At 36.0% G+C, this 19,870-nt stretch overlaps 1 protein-coding gene across 1 annotated transcript in view; it reads right to left on the bottom strand.

Moving 5' to 3' along the window:
• MAN2A1 (mannosidase alpha class 2A member 1) overlaps window positions 1–19,870 on the bottom strand; it is a 193,798-nt gene that overhangs the window by 28,988 nt on the left and 144,940 nt on the right. The window contains exons 18-20 of the mRNA XM_004484085.5: window positions 6,274–6,407; window positions 3,042–3,183; window positions 843–976 (exon numbers count right to left, since the gene is read on the bottom strand). Coding sequence (XP_004484142.2) covers window positions 843–976; window positions 3,042–3,183; window positions 6,274–6,407 — 410 coding nt within the window. The remainder of the gene's footprint in view (window positions 1–842; window positions 977–3,041; window positions 3,184–6,273; window positions 6,408–19,870) is intronic.

Here is a 19,870-nt window from a genome sequence, read left to right as displayed (position 1 = left end):
GAGGAAAGTCGCAAGGACAAGGAGAGGGCCTGGCCTAAGAGAAAAGGACGATGAACCGGTCTACTATAATGGGAGGGAAGAAGGGACGGGGGAGCAGCTGTCTGGTATCCAGGGCAGACAGCTCTGTCTTTTAAAGGCTCTTCTCTCTAAAAAGCAGAAGGTGAGGTCCCTGCCTGAAGAGTAGAAAAGATCTGAAATGGTTAGTATGGAGGGAGGGAGAATGGATAAACAGCGGAACAGGGCAATGTTGAGAGCCCTCTGAGGACGGTAATCAGTAATTTATGGAGGACTCCGAGGATGGCTTTGCTGCTGCCTAAGTAAGAGATTGTCAGGAGCATTCAGGTCTGGCTGGGTTTTTGCCATATTGTTTAATACACTATACTGGATTTTAAGGAATGAAAATCAAATGATGCGCACAGACAAGTAAATCCATTTTCAATGGATGAATCTAATACTAGAATAAGTATACTATGGTTTCAAATAAACTTCACTAACCAAACTTTTCCTAAGTATGTGATTAAGCTCTATTCTTTAAGTCTTATTTAGCTGAATTCTTTTATGCCTGTATCTTTCAAAATAATTTCAGGAAATTTTACCCAAACTTAATCCTTGATATTACTTTATATCCACATAATAAGAAAAAATAAAAAATAAAATCGACCTAGATGTGAATCTTAAAAAGAACATATAACTGAAGTTCTCTTTCTGTGAATGTGGGTTACATCTATTATAAAGATATCTTGAAAGTCTAAATTGTAAAATAAAAAGTAAAAAACCATAATTTCGAATTTTGGGAGTTAAAGGACAACCAACATAAGAACATGCTAGTTATTTTTTCCTACCATATTAACAACACTTCTTTTTTCTACTAGAATTCGAAATAAATTAGATGTAATCTTGTTATCATGGACACCTTGCCCAAGGCCACGATTATCATCTTGCATGAGTCGGCGATCCATCATAACTTCAATCTGACCTAAAAAACAACAAACAGAAAGCACACCAGCTTATTTAATATTTTTATTGACTGAGGATCAAATAAGTACAAGGCATGATGTCTCACTTTAGCATGTGTCCACTCAAGGAGATCTAAAACCATTGTACTATGGACTTTCTGTTGATAATAGCTCAAAACAGCCAGCATGAAATTCATAAAACAGGATTATATTTCTGCTTTTCATCAATGTCTAGTCATATAGTAAATTTAAAAATGTGACAGAACAGATCAAAATTAAAATAAAACCTTTGCCCTTAAAGTAACCTGAAGAACAAATTAAGTCCTCCAAAATTTTTAGTGGCAACATTTGGAATTTTTAAAAGTTAATGAGATTCATTAGGAAATACACATCACATATGGAATAATAAGATAAATTATATAGACGGGTCGGATCTAAAAAGGATTTGCCAATAAAATTTAAGTTACTTGTATGTAGTAATTTTCTGAAGAACTCCTAGAACATGAGGACATTGATTATGTACTTCTTTCCCTCTGTGATACTGTCTTAGCTGCACCACCACTGTGCTCTCTTCTCTAGCTCAAAGGAAGTCATATTTGATCCCTTTATTTGCTATAAAATAATCCCACTTTTCCACTGGTTAAAGTTGTAAGCTAATGATTAAATTACCAGCAATGGTTAGATTTTTCCTCATGCTCAAATCAGTATATCAATCTCTTGACAATTTCTAATTCTTCTCCCTGCTTCCAAATGTTCCTCCATAACATAAATAATGATGTTTAATAACTCTCTGGATTATACTCAAACTGTTTTATGTTTGTAGATATTCAAATACCTGGGCATTTTGTGTCTACGCATGAGCAGAGGAGCTTTATTTCTCAGCTTGTCTTAATCAGAGAAGATAATACTGCTTTGTTCATCACTGCTTGAGTCCTGATGTCTACTCTGTATTTAGAGTTCAACTTTGAGATTTTTAAAGCAGAGTTTAAAAATAGGTGCCTCAAGAGTCATATCTAGCACAAAGATGCTGCGTATCTTATCTACACAGGGTTTTCTTTAAAAAGAAAATTATGCCAACATTTACAGACTGGATAACTCCATGTCAAATTCCACATTTCTGGGCTCTTAAAATACCAAAATATTTAGCAATACTGGGCCTGTGGCACTACATATTGGCTGCCCGAGTACACGGGGAGCTTACTCTCCAGTATGCTCAAGTCCCCACCACTCCTTATTGTGTCCTTGATACAAGGTCATTATTATTATTAACAAAATTCATATCTTTTTGGTATGACTCCTCATGGTTTTGTCTAAAGAAGACCACACAGACAAATGAGAAGTAACAGATTTTCTTGTTGAAGTAGAGAATGCATGTAAATGCCTTCTATAAAAAATGGATTAGTGTCAAAGAATATATCAGGAACTTTCATTTATTATCTCGTTTTTCATCTCCCTGGCTCTTTGAGACATTTAACTTAGCAATTCTTAGTATGTAAGGAAAAAAGAGCAAATGGCAACAGATAAATAATAGCCAATTAAAAATACATATTGTAAAGGATGAAAGTCTCCCAACAAGAAGTTTTATCAAAAATCATCAGTGTCCACTGTCTATTCTCTCCTTCTCTTTCCATTTTTTTCTCAGGGAGTCCTTAAAGCCATGTCTGTTAGCTCCTTATCCTCAAAGTCTCTGTCATCGACACTTGCTTCCTTCACAAGTAGAAAAGACTGTGATTCAGAGAAAAACCTAAGTTTGAAACATAACTTCCCACCTTTACAAATTTGGACAAGTTATCTAAATTCTTGGAGTCTGTTTCTGCATCTGTTAAATCACAGCAAAGACAGACCTGTGCAAGAAACTGGCTGTCAGGAGAAGTACCGTGTCTTTAAACACAGCAGAATCTTAAGACCCCTGTTCTTCATCTGAAGATTGTGGAAACTGATTATTTTCTGTTCTTCTCACAAAAGAAAGCTGGAAAGAAGACAGGGAGATGGTACCTGAAGATAACTAAGAGTTTTAACTAGTAGAAAATTAAGCACTGGGAACAGGAGCTTCTCGGAGCAAAAAAGAATTTAAAGAATACTTACCACTTTTCAAACTCGAAACCCCTAAAGACTGAGCAGAGAGGAGTGTCAAGCGGTGCTTAGCATCCTGGATATATGCCATTGTAGTCATTGGATATACATTTGCTTGAAGAGGCAATTTGCTCATTGTCATTCTAGGTTGAATCTGTAAGACCAAAGAATTATCTTTTAAAAAGAGTGATATTTACATGTAGTTTTACAAATTAGTATTGATTACAGACCACTTTCTCACTGAAGAGAAAGAAAAATGCAGATTCCTGTCTTGTTCAAGGAAAGAGCTAATTTAAAAATGAAAACATTCTTCAAAATAATTTTAAGAAAAATCATGAGGACCTTAGAAAACAATGTTTAAGTGAAAAAGGTGGGATTTATTCAGATTTAAAAAACAGGCATCTGTATTTAAATTCAGAATAAAACTGCTTAACAACAGTCTTCCAGCTCTCCAATATTTGCATAAAACAAATTATAAGGGTATTAAGTATTCATTTCTCATCTAAATCTAACATACTGCTTTTGTAAGGAATACTAAACATAATAGCTCTCTATTCTCTTCCAAGAAATTTCTCTCAGAATACCTGAAAGAATCAGTTTTAATTAATACCAAAGCTCTCTCCACCAAATCCTCTAACATATTACATTATAATCAAATGCATATTTGTATTTAAAAACCACTCAATGCTCACTCTTCTTGTTTAGTTTCAAAGTAGATAGTTCTATATTCCAATTTCTCTCTTCTGGGTGTCTGCATATGGAAAATATAACTCTAACTATATTTTTAGAGAGAGAATGATACAGTGCCCCAAAGCCAGTCTCTGTCAAGGTGACTAACTCTAACCTCAGGAGGAGACTTTCAAACAGAGACCCTGTTATCAGGGAATCATAATTCACACTGCTTAAAAATACCATCTATGCTTTTAATCTCAAGACAGTTTAACATGAAACTCAAGAGGAGAGGTATGCAGTTAACATTGTAATTCATAATAGTTAACATACATCGAGTGCCCATTATACGACCAGGCCCAGTTCCGGATATTTCACCAGTATGACCTTCACCATAATCCGACAGGATGTCCCATAACTTACTGGTGAAGAAACAACAGTAAAATGCTTTTTTAAAAAAGAAAAGCTACTTTAAAAGAATTCTCTGGGAAGCGGATGTGGCTCAAGTGTTTGAGCTACCGCCTACCACATGGGAGGTCCTGGGTTCGGTTCCTGGTGCCTCCTGGAGAAGATGAGCAAGACAGATGGCATGATGGGCAGACATGGTGAGCTGATGTAACAAGATGATGCAACAAAGAGACACAAAGAGGAAAGACAATGAGAGAGACAACAAAGAAGGGAGCAGAAGTGCCTCAGGCAATTGAGCATTTCACTCCCACATGAGAGGTCCCAGGTTCAGTGCCTGGTGCCTCTTAAAGAGAAGATGAGCAGACACAGAGAGCATACTGCAAATGGACAGAGAGAGCAGACAGTGAGTGCTAATAATGAAGGGGGGTGGAATAAATAAATCTTAAAAAAATTCTCATTTCTCCTTTCCCACTGTGACAATCCTACTACCTCAAATAACTTGTATAGTTGACATTTAAATGGCTACAGCCATATTGCTGCTACCTTCTCTCACCCATGACGCAAGACTTCTAGTTCTGTACAAGTGCTACTCTTTCAAAAGTTTTTAAAAATGGCCTTTTTTTAAAAAAAAAAGTAGAAATGTTTAGAGTGTAGACTTAAAAATAAAAATATTTTCCTATTTATTCAAATACTTGATCCCTGCAAAGAAAATTCACTTTTTAAATTATTCACTTTCACTAACTTCATTCATTCATGTATATACCCGCATTTACAAATAAATTATTTCTGTAGGATTTTAAGAAAATACTTTCTTTCTTGCACAAGAAAGACTTTACTATGAAGTCAGGGTTTCATTTGAAAATCAAACAGCTGTAGTAGAATTAACGTGTCAATTCAAAATGTTGCTGCAATTTTTATGCTTTGGGAAAGGTTTATATTTAACTTTTGGAGGAAATCTTGGGAGAGAAAATTATCACAATCCCTTCTACCCATCCATTTGAAAATCATACAAGTAAAAGCCTTTGCTGTGAAATTGTTTCTCTTCATACCCAGAAGTTTCTAAAAATACTGTTTTTAAAATATGCTTATGTTTTTAATATTATTATTTTATAGACATGATGTCATTCATACTCTCTGAATACTAAGATTTAGGAAATAATCACAAGAGCACTATTAAATTAGAGAACTGGCAATCTGAAAAAAATCTTAGAAATAAATTTTTTTATTCCTATTTTAAGGCATTTCCTAAAACTTGATTGAAAGTTATATATGTATAGGGAAGCAGTTGTGGCTCAACTGATAGAGCGTCCACCTACCATATGGAGGGTCCAGGGTTTGATACCCAGGGCCTGCTGACCCATGTGGTGAGCTGGCCCAGTGCAGTGCTCCCGCACGCAAGGAGTGCCGTGCCACGCAGGGGTGTCCCCCACATAGGGGGGCCCCAAGAGCAAGGAGTACACCCCGCAAGGAGAGCCGCCCCATGCAAAAAAAGTGCAGCATGCCCAGGAGTGGTGCCGCAAACATGGAGAGCAGATGCAGCAAGACAACACAACAAAAAAAGAGACACAGTTTCCCAGAGCCACACGACAAGAACGCAAGTGGACACAGAAGAACACACAGTGAATAGACACAGAGAGCAGACAATGTGGGGGAAGGGGAGAGAAATAAATAAAACAAATCTTTAAAAAAAAAAGTTATATATGTATAAATGCACACACACGGGAGGATTTTTCTGAAATTTAAAAGAGCTCACTATTAGATCATAGATTTGAAAATATTAATGGAATAAACTGAATATTCAAAGTCTAATTCCTTATGAGGAAAAATAATGATATATTCTACCAATCCCTAATTATATTTCCTTTCTATTAGACAAATTCACTTAGCATCAAAGTATTCAACATCTACAGTGGTCACCAAATCTTCCTTTAAAAAAATAAACACCTATGAATAGATATTCCACAAAGTGATCTCTCAAACAAATGTTCCAACTCTGGAAATTCTGGTTGAATACAGAACCTACTATTGTCTATTCAATTCAGTTTAACAATAGAAATAATTCTCAACTGTAATCATATTTTTCAAAGGATCCAAAATTAACTGATCTATTATCATATTAAAATTACACACTGATAACCATTACTTAGACATTTTAAAGGAAAATTACCTGGTATCCATTTAGGTCAGTATAAAATCTATTTTCATTGTTTATGTCAGAAGAAATTCTCATTCCAATTTCATGATTATATTCTTTTCTGATGTCCACAATATTTCTAACTTCCACAGACTGTCCTTCTATTCCTAAATTTAAAAGAATATATAAATTGATAGAAATTGACTCCCACCTCATGCAAAACTCCTTTCAAAACTTACATACATTTTCTTGTTATCTACTTTATATTTTTAAAATCCTTTATATGCTAAATGTGCCATAATTGACCTCTTTTTTTTTTTTTTAATACATTAGCTGGTGGACAGCATTTTTTCAGGGACACACAAAAAGGATGAAGAGGTTAGGATGAGATAAATGTATATGAAAAATAACATGCCAATGACCCTTCAATATGTTCTAGAGGGGAAGGGTGATAAAAAAAAAAGGCTAAATCTCAACACAGGCCAGCCTAACTCTTATCTGTACCATCATTCCCCAACAAAGCCATTCTAACTCGGTTCTTCACCAAGCCCTCCTTAGAAATTATGAACCAACAAAAATCTCCACTCTATTGGTTCAAGAGACAGTGTATTATTGCCCACAATCTATACCTAGGATATGAGACAGGAGATCCAATGAGATGATTTATGGCTGAAACAGATATTACCATATTAGTGTTTATGGAATATAATCTGTAGAGCTCTGTCTATATTCTGTTAAATCAATAGGACCTCTTTTCATGGAATGACCCTAACTGTGTATCTTTAGGTCTTCGGTAAAGCCTTGGACTTACGAAGAAATTTAACATTTTAAATACAGACAATTGTGTTTCAGAGATATTACAGGATCTTCTAAGATTCTGGAGTGCATATTCCCTAAAAGTCTTAACAAGGGAGAGCACCATTAATTTCAATTCTTCTCTCTCTGGAAACATTCAGAAAGAATATGTTTCAGGAGAAATTTTAATAATTTCATGTTACTTTTAGTAATAATAAATTATTTCAGTTGAAGAAATCATCTTTCTCAATTTAGTACTATGCTCAGATCTTGTGCAACAAATGAATAAAAGGCTCTTTTAAAGGAGCCTCTTTTTTAATTAATTTTTTTATTCTTATTTTTAAGGAAACTTTAGATTATGTAACTTTTACATAAAAAAATAGGGGATTCCCATATGCCCCACTCCCTCCCCCTCCCACACTTTCCCCCATTAACAACATCCTTCATTAGTGTGGTACATTTGTTACAATTGATGAACACATATTGGACCACTGCTACTAACAGTGGACTATAGTAAAAGTAAGCAAGACACACATTTAAATTCTCTGCCAGGAGAGACTTCTAAAATAAGATCAGATTTAATATTTTTTACATGAACAAACTAAGTAAAAAACCAAACCAATAGAAGTAATAAAGGGGCTATTCCTGAGTTTCTCAAAGCAAGTTTATTATTTAAAGAACACAACATATATAAGCAATGGAGGTTTGGCAGCTTTTCCTTTTCTGTGTCAAGAATTCCCTAAGGTGTGCCCTTCCCAGAGGCTCAAGCAATTAAGGTGAGAACTTCCTTAGAAAGACAGATGCAAGCATTCTGTTAGAGCTTTAGGGCATGAGGCATCACCAAAATGATGCTATGTCATTTAGAAGGTTGACTCCGCTATGCTCTTCCTCCAGAATCTGGGAACATAACTTTATCTGGGAAAGGGTCTTTGCAGGTATAATTAAGAATCTTAAGATGGGATCATCCTATATTGCCCTGCTGAACCCTAAATTCAGTGATATGTGTCCCAATAAGAGAATGAGAAAGCAGGTAGAAGAGGAAGGTCATGTGAAGATGGAGGTGAAGACTGAAATGACATGGCCACAAGCCAAGGATCTCTGGGGCCACCAGTAGGTGCAAGAGGCACAGCCTTGCTGACAACTTGATCTCGGACTCTGACCTCCTGAACTGTGGGAGAATAAACTTCTGTTGTTTTAAGCCACCAAGTTTGTGGTAATTTAATACAGCAACCCGAGGAAACTAAGAAACCTAGGCAGAGTTGGCCAGGGCTTTCTAAGCCCCTCTGATTTTTTCCCTTCAACACTGTGCTCTACCTGGGGAAGAGAGAATGGAGGCTGTTTATTCTTATTAACAAAGCCAGTCCATTGGTGGAAAGTTGCAATAATGAGTCAAAAAGTCTTCCAAAGATACCACTGCCCTAAATTGCTTGGTCTCACCCCTGGAGCTGCATTTTTCTCTCTGAAGTCTATTGCTTCTCATCAATACAGACTATCTTAAAAGTTGCCTTTGCTTTCCAGCTGTTATCAATGTTTTGGACTCACGGTAGGTGCTAAATAACTGTTCAACAGAATTTGTTAAGGTATGAGGGCCTGTCCATCATACAGATGTTAGTTGATGTGTGGAGTAAGCACACCCGGCTATGGACAAGATCTAAGTAGCTGGGAAAATGAAAGAATACATACTTTCATTGTGAGCAAACATATAGCAAGTTAGAATGCAAGCTCCTTAAAGGCAGGGGCCATGTTTCTGTCATCTTTATGTTGTCAGCACACAGTAGGTGTACAATAAATATTTACTGAGTAAAGAGAAGGTGATAATATATGAGGAATGATAATAACCAACAGCCACTGAGGGTTTATGATGTGTCAGAGGCTGCTTTATATATACTAACTCATTTAACCATGATCCTAAGGCTAGGAGGAAATTACCTGCCCAAGCACACAGCTGGCAGAACCAGGAATAAAACTTCCCAACCAACATGCCTCACTGGCACACCTGCAATTGACAAGGGTGAGGTTACTTTGGGACCACGGGTTGGGAGAAGACTTGCTGTTACTCTTATTAGAAAGAATTTTTTCAAAAAGGGGAGAGGTAATGAACTGAGATCTGATATACTGGAAGAGCTACTTAATTGACTGAAATAAAATTAAGGGGCAAGGCTTGTCAGAATCTAAACCTATTGAAAAATCTGTTAAAGTGGCAGGTCCCTTTAAAGAGCAGTTAAGAATTATACATATATTATATATTAAACACAAATATCTTCTTATGCAGCTATTCTGCCTCACTATATCTACCAGAGATGAGAACAAATCGTGAGAACAGGAAGCAGGTTCACTGCAGCACTGCTGCTAAGAGTGAAAAATGGGAAACAAGCTAGGTGTTCATCAATAGGGAAATGACCTAGGAAAAACAGGAATGCTGTAGAGCTAATCAAAAGAATGAGGTAACGCTTCTGTCCTGGCAGAGAAAGATCAGATGGGAAAAAAGCTAATTTATGCTAAAAACAGACACAAACATGACACTGTATGTTTCTACAGGCATGTTTGTATGTGTTGTGCCTGCATCGGCAGTATCTCTTCTCAAGAATGAAGAGATGCCAGACAGACTCCAGAGGGACTTTATCCTTAGTAACTGCTGGAGACTGAATAATGTTCCCCACAAAAATCATGTTCTGATCCCAAATCCCGGTCCTATGGGAGTGAGCCCATTTGTAAATAGGACCCCTAAAGATATTATTAAAGTGTGCCCAAAATGAACGACAATGGACTTTAAACCAATACGGCTGATGTCCTGATAAGCAAAGGAAACTGGGCAAGGAAAAGAAGCCACAGGAGAACAAGAAACTGGAAATAATGGAAACCAGAAGACAGAGAAGGCACTGTCATGTGTCTTGCCATGTAAGGGAAAAGCCAAGGAACTCCAAAGCCTGCCAGCTAGCCCGGAAAGAAGTAAGCCTTTTAGCCGCTGATATTATGAACCAATACATTTCTGTTGTGAAGCCAACCCAATGTATGATATCTGTTTTAGCAGCTGGGAAACTAAGACAGCATTTGTAATATTTGAAATTTCTGTCACAAGAGATCATGTAAAAAGGACAAATATTGTATAACCTCACTGACATGAAACAATTAGAATAAGCAAACTCATAAAGGCAGAATCTAGAATATAGGTTACCAGGGGTTGGGGTGGGGGTAGGAAATGAAGAGTTAATGTGTAAATTGTACAGATTCTACTGAATCAATCATAAAGTTTTGGTAAGTGATGGTGGTGATGGTAGCAAAGTACTGTGAATGTAATTAAAAGCACTAAATTATACATATGGATGTGGTTAAAAGGGGAAATTTTAGGTGTATATGTTACTAGAATTAAAAAAAAAACACATAGGACTGTATACACAGTGAACCCTATCATAAATAATGGACTTTAGTTAATGGTACAATTACAAAAATATTCTTTCATGAATTTTAACAGAACACACTAATGCAAGGTTTATGGGAACTCTATCTTACACATGCTTTTTCTGTAAAGGTACAACTTCTCTAATAAAAAAATGAAAAAGAGGATTTGCATGTATTTTATGTAAGCATACATAAAATAATTTTAAACATTTTGAAAAGAAAAATATTTTATAAAGCAGAAAAAAAAGAAACCCAAAAGGCAGGGCATCACTGAGTGGGAGCCCGCGCCATGTCACAGCTGCCATGCTTCTGGAAGTAGCAGCCTCAGGCTTACGGGGACTTGGAGTCACTCTCCAAGTAAGCCCAGGAGCCAGGGAGGATCATGGGAGAGCGGACAGCCGAGGAAGGCCAGCACCCTTGTGCCTCTGTTGCTTAGCACCCATCTTAAAGAAACCAAGAAGAGTACTCCTTGGGGTAAGGACAGAGAAGCTGGAGGGCAACCCAACACATCCTCCCTATGTGAAAGTTAAGGTGGAAGAAACATCTGGGGGTATGCAACTGATTGTCAGGAATGCAGATGGAAAGCCTGGGGTAACAGCTCGGAGCCACAGCTGAAGGCCTTTGAGGAATCCTACATCAGTGCCTCTACAGATCTACTCTCTTCATGGTCAGATCTTTATAAAATGAGGATCTTTCTGTGAACAGCCTAGTTCAATCCTGAACTGAAGAATCTTAAGATTCTTCAATCCTTCCCACCTCTTCAGATCACCTCATTCTCTAGGCAATTCTGAAACGCAAAAAAACTGGACAGCACTCTCATGACACACCAATGGTTATAGGAGTGAGCAGCAACAGCATGGGAGCAATTCAGGAGAGTCACATTACAGTGCAAAGAGAACCCTCACACAAGCTCCAGCAAGAACCCAGTATCCTATCAGTGGCCTCCAACGTACGATTAGGACCAGTCATTACAACAAGATGGGAAGATATCAACTGGACCATGCCCTCTGAGGAAAACGGAAAGTGACAGACAAATTATAGATACTTATGCCTTTGTACAAGGATTTAACTCAAACACGGATACTTAATATTTAATATTTGTTTAACTCAGTACAGATATTAAATCATATAAAATAAATCCTCCAAATACCCAGTTAAGATTCAAACAAGGTTTTAATTTCAGTGAAGTTCTTAAAATACAGACTCTTGGACAAAAATGGAAGCTTCCAGTCTATCTAATTGTTCTCTCATCCCTTTTCCTGTAATCTCTGTCTTCTCAGAAAGGGTGACTAAGTCATCACTTCATAGCAGAAATAGGACAAAAATGTCTGGGATGAAAAACTAGGGCTTCTGATTTGGAACACCCCTGCCCCCCAATTTCAGAGTATTTTAAGTCATCAAAAGTATAAAAATATATTTCCCATTATGTATTTACTTTTGTGATATTTTGTTTTGGTGAACTTTATCCAACTTACCTTGAAGGTGATGCCCGTGGGTAATAATTAACACACACTGCTTAGTTCAACCAATACACTTAAATAACAATTCTCACAACAATGAAAACTTTGAGTAAGTCAACATGGAGGTGTTGTCTCTATAAAAAGCAAATATTACCATGACTATGTATGTTTTTAAAAACTGTACTCATATCTGAAAGTACCAAGAATAAAATGATAATAATTCCACCACTGGATGATCTTTTCTCCATGTTGACTTACTCAGTTTATCATCCATCAAATGATCTAATTTATCCTCTGAGGTACTGCTGATTTTCTGGTCTGTAAATGTTCACATGACTTACTCCTCCACAAGTAAAAATTTTAACATCTGCTTTCATGAATACAAATTTTAGTAAATTTCATTCAGTCTCAAATTTAAGAAAATAATAATGCATCACTTTATTCTATTTGTAAAGCACTAGATAAATAACTATTATTACTTATTGAACACATTATGAGCTAGACACTACTCTATGCATTTTATGTATTTCATTTTAATGATCTCACAACAATGTCACAATAGTAAATGCATAAAAGGAAAGGCGCAGCAGTTTGTTCACATAGATTGTCTATTTTGGTTAAAGACTATACCAGTTAAGTATGATATACTTGAAGGAAGACTTTCAAAATAGACAACAAAACTGAGTAAAACTCTTTCTCTCTCTCTCTTTAAACACTGATTATATGGTGTGACAGATTTTTTTGGAGGCTCTGTTTTGGAGGAAACATATTTTTAAAATGGACAAGGTCTAACTAAAGCACTCCTGGGGGAAGGGGGTCCATAAAATAGCTCATAACACTGGAGTTTTCCTGCTACCTTTTCCATAATCCAGGGTAGGGCTATCTGGAACAGGGGAGGGAAGAATGCTGGGGAGGAGGTCACAGTGCTCTGGCCTCTTACCTGGACACTGACAGTTATCCTGAACTCACCTACTTCCTGTTCTCCCAAATGTGCTCCTTTCTAGGGAGACTTTGGGCAGGATACTCGGATTCCATATATTCTTTCCTAAAACCTCTGTCGTGGTTTTCTAACGACACGCCACTTTCTAAACCACAGAGGCATATGGGTCTCCTTTTATTCATCACCCTGCACTATTCCTTCTTTCATTTAAAAAAAGAAAAAAAGAAGCATACCTCTCACTCATGCTAACTCCAGTGAAACTTGTGAAAACCTGTAAATTGCTGAAGAGAGACAATTTGAAATATTGGTGTCTAATTGGACTTTTTATGACTGGGTAACATAATTTTGCAAACCAAGTGGTTTTCAATTGTTTGCTTTCAACAAAATTGAAGGTATACTAATTGAGTTGTCAGGCAGGAGATCACTAAAAGTAATTGATGAAAATTAATGTCTGATATTAGATCACTCTGTGAAGTATGCTAGATAACGCAGTAGGAGTTCAAAGTACCGAATGATATTCCTATAAGAAAAAATCCTTTCTTTCCCACCTACTTATTTATATGAATGATGTTCCCTTGCATATATATTTATAAAACAAAAACTGAGAATAAAATTGATGAAGAAATGTGTCCTGTTTTAGCAATAAATAACATTCATCAATGCATACATGACCTTATTGGGAATAAAGAGTACAGTCCTTTTTCATCGACAGAAATGTTTCTATTAAAATGACCACATATTTAGGTTATTTTGAGCAACTGTATACTACTAACAACTTTTATAACACAATTCAGAAGAAATTTAATACGTATAGCCTTAGGATGACAGTATTTTAAAATTTAAATTTACATATATATCTATAAATATAAAATATTTGTTTTGTTTCAGAGACGTAATGAAAGTTGGCCAAGAAAAAGACTCTCAAGTATAAAAATATCGCATTAAGATAAACTCAATGGGGGAAGTAGAATGGAAATACAAGTTCAAAGAGAAAGGAATAATGTGAGAATTTCTTGATATCAAATTGCTACCCATTGGACATGATCATTAGTAAGTGTCAATATTTATAGTATACCAAAAATAACACTCTTTGCAACTAATTAAATGTAGAACAAACATCTGAAAACCACTATTAGCAACCTCAGTTCATGCTCTGACATTCTTTACATCTTTTCAGTCCATTCCAGTAAGATTTCTCCAAGACCCAGCCATCTCAACCATTCCCTTCCTTCCCCAATCTTCCCCAAACCCCAAACCTTCAATGACTACTTCCTCTCTTTCAAAGCTTATTGCCTAACTCTTTGGGCACTTGTGTGCTAAAAGGCACTGTTATTTTCACCTTGTGATTTCTTTTTCCTACTTCCTTAGTATGCAAGCCCATTCATTTCCTTAAGAAGATTAAGATATATATACATATATGTAAACATTAACTCATTTAATCCTCATGACCTCCCTAGGAAGAAGACACTTACACTGTTACCATTTTCAGAGTGACAAAACTGAGGCCAGATGGTAGAAACCTGCCCAAGGTCCAACAGCTAGTAAGCAGCAGAGCTGGCCCGGAAGCTAGAAATGAATCAGGGCATTTTGACTCTGGAGTCTGCTCTGAACTCTTTACCACAACACTTCCCCTTTTTTCCATCCCTGTGCCTCTCATCTGAGTTCAGTGCTACACACACGTGTGGATGAATGCTATTTCCCTGCTAAGAAGCTATGCCTTCACAGAGCAGCTGCTGTTAACAATCCCCAAGATAACCTCCGAGTTCTGAATTTCTGTAACCAAGTGCACTTACAGTCCCTTAAAATAACCTCTTCCATGTCTGTAGGGAATAATCAGGTACGACACATAGCTATTTATTTTAATTTTTAAAAGTTCCAATTAAGAGGAAAAAAATCTTTACCAGTCAATTGCATAGTTATGATATTCCAAAAATGTTTTAATTACTAAGTCTGCCTAACCATAACTTACTTAAAGCTTTTTACTCTTAAATCAAACTAAATATGGAACACAGTCCTGGAAAAAATGAGGTTGATTGCAAACGATTTTAATCCTCATGAATCTTTTTATGGATAGAAACAACTTTAGTGAAGCGCTGAAGCCTTGTTTACAAGTAGGGAGTGGGGGTGGGGTGGGTACTCCAGAGATTGAAGGCGCAGTTCAAGAATCCTTTATAAAATGAATTTAGAAGGACAAACATGGGGATTTCATGCAATACTATGTTTTGCGAAGACACACTGATGGCTATACCTAATTGAACATCTAGTCTTCTTATAGAATAAGAAACTGAGCCCCCAAGAAATTAAAGGGAAAACTCAAGATCACTTTAATTTGCCTAGAGGGTAAACTAAGGATTCAGATCACTAATTCCCAGTGTAATTCTCTTACATGTTTAACTAGATGAAGTTCACTTTGACCCCCTAAAAGTTAAGAGTCACATCATGAATCCAAATAGGTTTATATATTTAAAATTACCCGGAGAAAAACTATGCAACCTCTCCTTGATTGCTAAATATGCCCATGAAAGGAAATTATTCAGTCATTTTGGCCAAAGAAAGTATTTTTCTTCCATGCTTTTTGATGGCAGTTCATTACATTTTACCTCCGGGCTACTTGTTTTCTTTTTGCAAGACTCATTACATACATTACTTTTATAATATCTTGGTGGAAAAGAGGGAAAAGTCTTACCTTTAAGATATTTTTCCTAAAGTTTGAAACATGGTTTACACACACATACTCACAAACACCTGCCTAGGAAAACATAGTCCTGTGTTACACACACACACACACACACACACATCGATAACACACTTGAACATATATATTGTAACAGATCTGGGACCAGAATCTTTTGTCAGTGAAAATGTACATGACACAATGATAATCCAGAGCAACCAAATTCTTTAAAGTCACTCTTGATGTCAGAAAACTAGGGAACCAAAGTCTAACAATAACAGCTCTGAAGGCAAAGGAAGGCAAAGCTACCAAATATAACTTACATATTATATCACTGCAAGTATGTACTTACATGAAGATGTAATATAAAATATGACACAAGGGGATACAGGGACTTCTGTATGTCTTACATTCAATCTTCTAATTCAAGATTAATGAAAAGAATTAATGTAGCCTTTGCGATAACATTTAAAGCTTCAATTTAATGAAAGATGATTATACTTCAAGAAAATTAATCCCACTTCCCTCACCTTTTCCTCCATAAAAATGTTATTTTCTACAAACAAAATAAACTTGAAAAAGACTTAAAATAGTTCTATAAAAGACATTTCAATAAAATATGGGTGCTACAAAAATGGATTTCTTATTTAACCTGACACAATACAAAAGATTCTATTTCACTAGAAATCTCTGGAATCGAACTGATCTTGTAGAGCTTTTAAAGTTAATGAGTACGAGATTTCCTCTAATTTAATATTTCTAGAAACTTTTTGAATATGATGTCTGAGCATAACATAAAGAAAAACATTGTATTTTTTTTAATGGCTTAAATGGTGTTGAGAGAAAGAGACTTTAAACTGCACTTCTTAATGCTTTCAGAGTTTGAGAGAAGACAAACAGAGAAACTAAAGTCATATACCAAACCCAGAACAAAAACAAACGTGGGTTGAACAGAGGCCTCTCAACTCAGCTTGTTACAATAGTGATTGGGTTAGTTAATTGGGAAGTGTTGTTTGATTTTTGTCCTTGATAATGTTTTTTCCCAGAGCTTGGGGACAAAAGTCACTGTAGGGACAAAAGGGTGAAAGAGCAATCAAAATAGAGATTAAGAAATTTAAGGGTATTTTGTCAGGCTTACATTACTTTCATTTTTTACGAGAAGGCTTCAAAGTAAATTGAATTTGAAAAGTTTAATATAATTTAAAAGCTTAATATAGAAACTTGATAAGGACAGATAATCAGTAATATTGACTCATTTTCTGTTTCTTTATCCTTGTTGCTGAGAGATAATAAAATCTTTTGTATAATTAGCTGGGTTAGTAACCTAATACAATTACAGTTTATAATCATAAAATATTATTAATAGTCCTTCTTTCCCAACCCCTATTTATTTCTGGATTGTAAATTTAGTACTAACAACAATTTAAGAACAGTTATTTTATTATTTTAAGAAATACTAAATTAAAGTGAATTCTATAAAAAAAATAAAAGTTGGTTGAAATTTTCCTTGCATTTATGACGAGATGAAAAGTCATATTTTTTGAGTTTGCATTTTGAGCTACCATCCAGAACCCTGGTTTACATGAGGCCAAAATTTAGAATTGAAGTTCTTTCAGGTATTTCTTAGCACAGATGCTCTTTCAAGTACTTCTCAGTGTAACGCTTTGGAGTGATATATAACCAAACCCCTAAAGACTGATTACTCTTTCAGCAAGTTTGAACACCTATAGATTCACACACCCTGAGAATTTCAAATCTCTACCATAGGCCTTGATTAGTGATTTCATTAAAACTCCAATGAAGGAGTGGATGTAGCTCAGTGGTTGAGCATCTGCTTTGCGTATCGAGGTCCTGGAGTCAAGGTCCCGGGTTTAATCCCCAGTACCTCCTAAAACAAACAAAAAAAACCTCCAATGAACCACTGTCCAGACAATCTGGGTACTCAGGCAATGGTGTGTGAAATAAAACAATAGATGAGGCAGGCAACGACAGTTCTCTCATCACAAATGGGCACATAATTTAGGGAAGGGAGACCGATTGGAAGGGGTTCAAATACAGTATAATATGGAAGACAGTCTTTTGGGAAATTCTGTAATCTCCATCTCCGAGCAACTGCTTTCATATTTTGAAAAATTAACTGTTCTGGAAGAAAAAGGAAACAGTCACATGTACTTGGAATGGTTTTATATGTGCTGGTTTCAGATTCAATCCAAATAGAGTAAAACTCATCTGGAAAGCCCTCTAACTTTGCAATATACTTATATACCATTTTCTATAAATTCTGAAGCTTTCTGCTTTCAAGCTACAAAAACCTAAAACAAGGGACAACAATGATCCAGCCTGACTTCTCCGTGGAGAAAACCAGGGTCAATCTGAGGTTTGCATCTTTATTTTTTATTATGCTAATACTCTAAGTGCCCTATTCAGAACAACCTCTATATTCTTAACTGACTGATCGAACTTTGTTTTTTAAATACTTCAGTTACCTAGGGGTCAAATTTCTGGAGATTTCAAGCACTAGAATATACTTTGGCATTTTAAAATATTTCTCTAGCAATGAATCAGCAGGCCCTGAGCTCCAGGCAACAGTAAAAAACAGGTGAAAATGAAAGATTTCAGTGGTTGCTCAAGGTGCCAAGACTGGTTAGTTTGGTGATAAGAAGAGAGAAGCACCTGCCTAAAAGGTGATGTCCCTAAAAGCTAAACCTGTGTACCAGAACACCAAGGGAAAGAGAACAATCTAGAAAGGAAATGCAAGAGAAAAGAAAAGAAAAAACTCAAGTGGAAAAAGGGGCAGAGATTAGAAGTTATACAAGAGAAATGACGGGATAAAGAGAGTCAATACTGCCTGCTTGGAGGGCCGGGAGCCAGTTAAATCTCCACCACCCCTGGTACTGCTGAAGGTCTATTAGACAATCATTTGGTTCCCAGGAGCACGTGTTTGTTGGAGTAGGTAAACAGGCAAGCCAGAGTCAATGTCCATGACCAACCACTGAGGTATAATGGCAAGCTCAGCTACAGTCACCAGCAGCAGAAGATGGCCATCTACTTTACAGAAACCATCCTGTGATATCCAGAGGCCCTGGGTAATCCAAGGAAAACTCAGAAGATGCACTGAAGGGGACAGGAACAATGAAAAAATAAAAACAAAAGCAAAAGCAATGACCAGATAAACTTGACTGAGCAGTGAGAATTTTCTGAATTAATTGTTTCAATATTTATCATGAGATACAGACTCTCTCTCGCTAAGCATAACCAATGGAAAACAATGGCAGGTGTGTGCCAAAGTCTGTGCCATACTGTAGTCAAGGAAGAACTTTCCATTAAGAAACAATGGACTTAAACAAAATTAAAAAATAGCTAAGTGCATCATATGTGTGATATGGCTGTTTTCTAACCATAAAAATGAAACACTTGGTAATAGCTGAAAAATATAATTTTAGAGTTCTCAGGGGTATTAAACAATTGCTTGATCAAGGATACAAGTGGATGGTCCAAAAACACTGCTTCTGAGTTACTAAAAGTTTTGGGAGACTCAATAAAAAAGATTACTTAAGAAGTACAGGCCTTCCTGCAGGTAGCAAAGTGAATGCAGGTAACTATACAAGTCATACTTAGGGCCCAAAGTTAGTGTCTAGTATTATTTTTATCACCTTCCAGATGACTTTTTATGTCCTATTTCAACTTAAAAATCATGGGTTATTTTGAAGGAATATAGTATTACTACCTAGGAATTGGCATGAGAAAGTCTGTCCATAGTTGAAATTCTAATGAAAAGCAAACACTAATAAAATTTGAAGTAAAAAAAATGTTAAATAAAAGCAAAATTAAATTTAGACCCCAAAATTATAAAATTGAACTCAGCCTACTAAAGAAATTCCTTTATTCAGAACATGGTAACCATTTTGCTTCCCATAACACCTAAAAAGTTTTCAGTGCCTGTACCTATATTTTAGCATTAATTTATGAAATGCTTTATTTTCTACCTATATGAACATTTAGGGAAAAAATATTTTTCCTTCCCTAATTTTTTCAGCTTAGCCAACAGCAAAGATAAATTTAAAGTGGCATTTTTACCTTTTCTGGTACATGGCCTGGCTACTAGGGCTAAATTTGTGGTTGGAAAAGTACTTCCTTCTAAAAACACAGAATTACAATATCAAGCAACACAAATGTGTGATTTTGAGAATGTTTGGGAACCTATGGAGGAATATGTTCCCTTGCCCAGGGTTAAATTTGTAAAGGGATCAAAAGCCAATTTCCTATTACTTTGGTTAATAAAAATGTTACTCAATACCGTTCTAACAGCAATAAGCAAATATCTGATTTTGTACTCAAGTAAAGAGGTATGTGCCAACAAAG

The sequence above is a fragment of the Dasypus novemcinctus genome, chromosome 2 (genome assembly GCF_030445035.2).
Source record: "Dasypus novemcinctus isolate mDasNov1 chromosome 2, mDasNov1.1.hap2, whole genome shotgun sequence".
Lineage (NCBI taxonomy): Eukaryota > Metazoa > Chordata > Mammalia > Cingulata > Dasypodidae > Dasypus > Dasypus novemcinctus.
Note: the sequence above shows the minus strand (reverse complement) of the source record. Positions and strands in the feature narration are given on the sequence as shown.